Here is a 7,500-nt window from a genome sequence, read left to right on the forward strand (position 1 = left end):
GGGGCGAGGGAGAGAGGGAGGAGAAGAAGAGGAGAGAGGAGGAGAGAGAGGAGGGGAGAGGAGAGAGAGAGAAGAGAGGAGAGGGGAGAGAAGGGGAGGAGGAGAGAGAAAGGGGGGAGAGAAAGAGAGAGAGAGAGAAGAGAAGAGAGAGAGAGAGAGAGAGAGAAAGAGAGAGAAGGGGGAGAGAGAGAGAGAGAGAGAGGAGAGAGAGAGAGAGAGAGAGAGAGGAGAGAGAGAGAAAAAGAGAGAAAGAGGAAAAAAGGAGAGAGAGTGAGAGAGAGAGAGAGAGAGAAGAGGAGAAGAGAGAGAGAGAGAGATGGGAGGAGAGAGAAAGAGGAAGGAAGAGGGAGAGGAGAGAGAGAGAGAAAAGGGAGAGAGAGAAAAGAGAGAAAAAAAGAAAAAAAAGAGAAGAGAGAGGGGAGAGAGGGAGAGAGGGAAAAAGAGAAAGAGAGAAGAGAGAAAGGGGAGAGAGGAGCGAGAGAGAGAAAGGGGGAAAAAGAGAAGAGGAGAAAAGAAAGAAAGAAAGAAAAAAAGACGGGAAAAAGGGAGAGAGAGAATGGGAGGGAAGAGGGAGCAAAAAAGGAGGGAGAGGAAAGAAAAGGGGAGAGGAGAGAGAGGAGAGAGAGAGAGGAGGGAGAAGAGAGGGGAGAGGGGAGGGGAGAAAGGGGAAAGGGAGAGAGAGAGAGAGAAAACAGAGAAAGGGGGAAAAAAAAGAGAGAGAGAGAGAGAAAAAAAAGGAAGAGGAGGCGGGGGAGAGGGGAAAAGGGAGAAAAAACCCGGAAAGAAAGGAGGGAAAGGAAAGGGGAAAAGAAAAAAAAGAGAGGAAAAAAGAGGGAGAAAGGAAGAAAGAAGAAGAAGGGGGGTAGGAAAAAAAAAAAAAGAAAAAGGGCAAAAAAACAGATGGTTTTATAAAAAAATGAAAGGGGGAAACCGGGGGGAAAAAAGCCCAAACAGAGAAAAAGAAAAGAGGGAAAGGAACAAAAAGGGGGAAGAAAAGGGGAGGAAGAAGGGAGGAGAAGGAACCCAAAAGGGTTCTTGCCCCCCGGAGGTTGTTCGGCAGATGTTGCCCCCGTCCTCTTTTTTCCCCCTTTTTTTTTTTTTTTTTTTTTCTTTTCCTCCCCCCCCCCCCCCCCCCCCCCCCCCCCCCCCCCCAAAAAAAAAAAAAAAAAAAAAAAAAAAAAAAAAAAAAAAAAAAAAAAAAAAAAAAAAAAAAAAAAAAAAAAAAACCCCCCAAACCCCCCAAAAAAAAAAAACAAAATTAAAATTTGGGGAAAAAAACCTTTTTGTTTTCCGTTCTTTCCCCCCTTTTTTTTAAAATTAACAATTTCCCGCGGGGAAAGTCCCCCCCAAAAAAATTTCGGGTTGGGGTTATTTAAAAAAGCCTGAAAAAATTTTTTTTTTAAAATTTTTGGCCCAAAAAAGGGGGGCAGAAGAGAAGGAGAACCAGGAGAGAGGAGAGAGAGAGAGAGAGAGAGAGAGAGAGAGAGAGAGAGAGAGAGAGAGAGAGAGAGCACCACAAAAAGGGAATCTTGCCCCACGTGCAGTGTCGGTTCGTCGGCAGATGTTGCCTCTGCGCTCACATACCAAGGTGTTCATTGATATAAAACCCGCGAACCTCTTTATTGCTTTATACTCTCTGGCTCCCTTATCGCCTTGCTAGCGCTACCTTTTTTATATATTTTTTGTGTCTGTAATACCGAAAAATTAGTTTATTTGCATGGGTCAACTAATACTCTTTGATCTGGTGTAGAATGACCCGATATCGTATTAAGAATGAATAAGAGTAGGAAAATTTAAAAAAATAACTGATGGAATACCTTGTTTAAGCTTAAAAACTATGAACCTGCATGACATTTTATATTACAAAACCCTCGTATGAATACTCGCAAATTAGCAACATTTCAGAGATAATCCCTAGATCAACACCTTTGTTTATTTGCCGCCTTTGTATTCACACGGTCATTATCACATATTCTCCTTTCCCTCCCTTTTACTTCACGTCTCTCGTCTTTGTCTTAGACAAACGCGCGTCTGAGTGAATTGTAAAGCTTTGAGTAGAGAAAGGAAATTCGTTTCTAAAGTTCCTTTTTGCTCATTTTCGGAGAATGTTCAGAGCAGATGTGTAGCGTGTTCTTTTTTTCCTTTTTTTTTTCTTTTTTTCTTTTTTTTTCTAAACTTCCCCCCACCAAGCAACAGTATGAAACCTTTGTCCGTTTCCCTGAATTAACATTTCCCCGCGGTCTCATTTTCTGGTGATATACCGTCCTGATTTATATTTCAATGCTTACTGCACTCATTTAAGCAAATGGTTTTTGTACATTAATCGTTCACACTCTCAGAAAGCAAAGATTTATGGCATGAAAGATTTTAACGTCTAGCGAGTTAAGGCTTTGAAACAGATGTATCGTCTGCATTTTATTCCTTATCTTAACATTCTTTTTCGGGTTATCAGACCTGAATTTTAGGAAAGACATAGCAGTCCAATAAGACCAGAGTGGCAATAAGGGATACATAGAGATTTTTTTTTCGATTAGGAGAAGGAAAAATGATTTAGAGAAGTTTGTTTGTTTTTAAGAAACACAGCGCTTGCGCCTCCCGTAGTGTCTCTCGAACTCTGAAGTATAACCTATGCTCGTAAAAATAATGTATTTTCTCTTCATTGTATAAGATGGAGGATATTTGAATCTCACATAAATAGTTTTGATTTGTATTTTCGGTAATTGGGTGTTTCAAAGTAATATACATAATATTTTAGTGATCAGTTATTTTGCTAGAGATAATAGTTATTTACCTCGGGCTCTTGTCTAGAACGTATTCTCGGGTTCGTATTTTTTGTGGCGATCCGCACTTCTAACCCAATTTTGTATCTTAAAAGTATTTCTGTGTCGCGTCATTTAGGGAGGAATTATGTTCCCTTACAAGATTACGATGTCCGTATATTATCAGCTGCTTCCATGCCTCCAAAATTGAATAATGTCAAACGCGACGAATTGCTGCTAAAGGCGAAAAAATGCTTAAAAACTTGAACAAAATCTCCAAACAGCATCATGAACGAGCAACATATTTACCTATCCCTTTGAGAGGAAAAGATTCTCCCTCGTACAATCTAAGCTCTTCCAGGGGATCTGAGAATGGAAAATGCATTAATCAGGCCAAGAAAGTGAAAAGAATTAAACTATTTTAACAAGATAACGAGAATAATAATGATAATAAGATTAATTAACTAACGTCAGACCCAAAATATAATAAATGAAATGATGACGAGCCAAAAATGAAGTAGATTAGATTAATTGAAGATCAAAACTCAAACATCGTAATAGTATCACATCTAAAGTATAATGAATACCACAGGATAGAATACACAAATATTTAAAACATTATGATTTACAAATCTAATGATAAAATAATCGATCCTCAATGATATAGGTAAAAGTATGAAAGTCAGATTGAGCCCAGCTTTGCAGATTAGATATATAATTTTCAAAACTAATGCAACCAAGTGAAACAAGAAAAAAAAATGTCCCAAAACAACAACAACAACAAAATGACAATATAATGAACTGAACTGAATCGGATCAAAACACCGCCAAGCCAGATCCAAAGTAAATATAATAACCAGAGAATGAAGAACGTGACCGAACGCCTATGAATATGACATCGAAATGAAACCCCAGTATATGTGACATCGACAAACGAATAAAACAAAATCGAATCCCAAAATCAGACATCGAAATAACCTCCCCCCAAAAAGAATAAACAACTAATGCAATGAAATAAAGCAAGCCATAAAATAAAGCCATAAAATAGAGCAATCCCGAAGCAAGCCGCCTCCAGACGCCGAAACCTGGCTCCGCTCTAGCCCCTCGGAGTCGGGGAACGTTAGAGTGTTGGAACCGTATTTTCTACCATTTTGTTGTGGCTCGAAAGTGAACCCAAAACACCAACATAACAACAACACCCCCCCCTATACGAGAAGAGCCGACTCTAGAGCTTTGCCATTAGAGCTTAAGATGGTTGGTGGGTTGAGTGAGAAGGGGGTAGACACATGAAGCCGCAAGAATCCGAGCCCAAGGAAATGGTGGGGGGCTGCTGCGTGTGCTCGGACGAGAATGGATGGACGGAGAATCCCCTCGTGTACTGCGACGGCCAAGGCTGCAATGTGGCCGTTCATCAGGGTAAGTGTCCTAGGGCCGGGGGAAGGGGTTGGGAGTTTTCGGGCCGGGGGGGGAAGGGAGGGAGGGGTTTTGAGCCCGATATTGGGAGTCGGAGGGAGGGAGGAAGGTCCTGGCCCTGGGTGGACTGCCAGTGCTTTTTTGGTGGAGTCTCGGGGCAAGAAAAGGGGGGAGGAGGTGTTGGTCGAATTTCAGTGTTAGAAGAGGTGGAGAAAGTGCTTTGCATTGTAGGGGATTATTTCCTTGTGAGAGAATAGGCATGAGGAAGAGAGAAGGTTTTGGGTATGTTGTGTAGACCTGTGTTGGATAAGGGGGCGGGTCTGCCTTTGGGCAATTCAGTTTCAGTTCGATAACATTGGATTTATCAATCTTGATTAAGTTGCAGTGGAAGTGGCAGTCTAAAGAAGGCAGAGTTCAATTAACGATATGATGTGGCTACGGTGATAATATAATCAAATCGAAGATGCTGGAATTATGATTTCTGGCAGTGCGTATTTGATAGATTTCACAGCAGCTCTAGAGCTAACCTTGTAATCTCATACACCTAGCCTACAGATTAATCCTATCATATAAAAGTGTAAGCCAAAGGGATTTTTTTCTCATGATGCTCTCCTCATGTGCATTACATGTTGATTTACATACCTGGTACTGTTAGATTAATTATGTTGTGCACGATGTAGGATTTGCTAGGTTTCATGACAACACAAACTGAAATATAACTTTGCTTAGTAATTTTTACAGTACTGATGCACTTGCTAGAGGCTAGACCCCCAAAGCCACTTCACAAAATTTATTCAAGAGTCTAGGCTGCTGTGACTGGGGGTGCCCTTTGGGCACTGCCTGAGGGGATGGTTGATGGTGGCTCTTCCCCTCAACATCTCCTAACATTATTTTCACCTTGGTATATATGGCAACATAGAGCTGAATCTCGGGAGCACCAAGTGCCCTTAGGGGTAAATCTTTACAGTACAGATGCACTTAGCACTACCACTTAAAGTGAAGGGAAGCCATCACATTTTATTAAATTTTTAAAATGATATCGAAATATCTGCTTCTAGATGCTTAAAGTCTAAAACTACTGAACGAGCTGGGTGGAAAAAGAGTAAATTACTGATGCGCACCAACAACCCCATGTTACTGGCACTATTTAAGCTTTAGTTCCATTATTATGGGGGATAAATTGTTAAAAAAAAAGTGTGTTGTCTCTTCGGGAAATTTATGGGCCAATGGTATTTAGTGAAAACTTTTGAAGTTAAAAGTTGGGAACTGGAATGCACATATCAGAGACTAATGTCCGTATTATTAAACATCCTTGCAGGGTGGGCTTTCCCCTGAACCAGATCCCCCCGCACTTTTATTAAAGTTTTGTGGGTGTTGCTTGTTCCGCGTGGCCCCCGCATAATATTGGAACAAATGTGGGGCAGCTAGGAGTACCCCGCACAAAGCCGTGCTAAATGATAATTTAGAATATATTAATTTAATGCAAGCATTATATCAAAATCGTTTTCAGAAGTACTTTTATTTTGCTTTTTATATATATGGATATCTATATGAGTGCATGTGCCTTCCTATATATAGGCATATGTATATAAATAGAGAGATGTAAGTTTACCAATATAAATAAATACACATTTCTGTGTGTGTGTGTGTGTGTGTGTGTGTGTATGTATGTATGTATGTATGTATGTTGTGTGTGTGTGTGTGTGTGTGTGTGTGTGTTTGTGTGTGTGTGTGTGTGTGTGTGTGTGTGTGTGTGTGTGTGTGTGTGTGTGTTTGTGTGTGTGTGTTTGGGGAGATATTAATTTTTTTATCATCCTCTGAAGGTGAAATATCCACCCATCCTTTATGAAGAATAAAATCAACCATCATTCAGTTAGATTAAGGTTAGATGTATTAAAACACTGATACAGGAAAGTTGTCATGAGATTGAAAATAAGAAATGTGCAATCCTTGATGATTTATTAATAATGAAATATAGTAAGTGATCTTTTCCCAAAAATACTAACTATAAATTTGGCTGTAAATTGTAATTAAGGCAGCATTGGGTGTACCAACTGCAGTGCACTAGATGCATTAGGCATACCAACAGTCTCTGCAGAAGTTGCCAGGGAAGGTGATTGCTTGCATAGTTTAATAATATGGTTTGCAAATGCTGGTGCATTAAAATGCACCATGATTTCTGTTTTATTAAAACGCACCAGCATTTTATGAAAATACTCCAGCATTTCAATAAAATGGCCGTAAGGCCAGAACTCAAATTAATGAAAAAAGTCAATCTGAAATGCACAAACTACCACAAAGATTACCATGTAAAGCTTAAGTCTTTCAAACCAGAGGGTGAAGCCACTGGACACCAAACCACTTGCCATATTTCCCTAGCCATGGGCTCTACCCAGGAATTCCTTCCAATTGTTTTTCTCCCTAGCTGGAAGCTCTACCTGAGAACTCCCGATTATCATTTCTCCCTAGCCAATGTGGTTCATTTGTATACTATACCCACTTTGCTGTAGACCTGATAGGAGAAACTTAGCTCCGTTGTACTGTATACACACAGTTTTATGATTTTATAGCATAGTATGCCAAAAACACTTAGAAGATATAAAAAACAAAAGGAAGAGGTTTAAGTTGGAAGTTAGGTATGTCTGATTGAGTAAAATTGGATTTGGGCTCAGCCAGCTGAATCTTCTAAGGACCTTTCTTACCAATATTTAGTCCACTGGAAATGGTTAAGAAGAGAAACATGGAGTTGCCAGGTTGCACTGGTTAACCCACTACCTGTGGGAAAATGAGGGGTTCACTTGGCCTCTGATCCAGGTACTATGTGTGGCTGATTGGGTTGCACCAACTGGGTTATGTATACATATATATTTTTTTTTTATTTTATTTTTTATTTTTTTTTTTTTATATCACCTGGATGCAAAACATGATTTTAATGTTTTTTCTTGTTCAGAGATGCATAATATACCTTTCAGTTGTTAGATTGAACTTACAGTAGCCTGTTTATGTGTATTTCAATAGATTTTTTTATGTTAAAATTTGTGTATAAGATTGAATGTGCTTTTATTGAAGGATAGAAAAAAAATAATTACAAATTTTATTTATATGAAGTACAAGTGTATATGCAGTGATTTACAAGGCTATTGGCCCATAGCTTCAGTAATTCTCTTATTTGTGTCATACTTCAAGACAGTCACAGAAGCAGAGTGCCAAATGAGAATGTGAATAGTTAACATGAGACAGATCTCTTAAATGTGACTAAAGTTTACTTATAGTTTCATATCAGGATCAAGAGAGCATCATGTTCTGGTGCTTGACATCTTCCACACAT

General features: G+C 39.5%; 1 protein-coding gene across 1 annotated transcript in view; it reads left to right on the forward strand.

The window, feature by feature from the left end:
• Positions 1–3,860: 3,860 nt before the first annotated feature.
• LOC119579486 (protein AF-10-like) overlaps positions 3,861–7,500 on the forward strand; it is a 28,861-nt gene continuing 25,221 nt past the window's right edge. The window contains exon 1 of the mRNA XM_037927341.1: positions 3,861–4,175. Coding sequence (XP_037783269.1) covers positions 4,046–4,175 — 130 coding nt within the window. The 5' untranslated portion in view covers positions 3,861–4,045. The remainder of the gene's footprint in view (positions 4,176–7,500) is intronic.

Source organism: Penaeus monodon, chromosome 12 (genome assembly GCF_015228065.2).
Source record: "Penaeus monodon isolate SGIC_2016 chromosome 12, NSTDA_Pmon_1, whole genome shotgun sequence".
Taxonomy (NCBI): Eukaryota; Metazoa; Arthropoda; class Malacostraca; order Decapoda; family Penaeidae; genus Penaeus; species Penaeus monodon.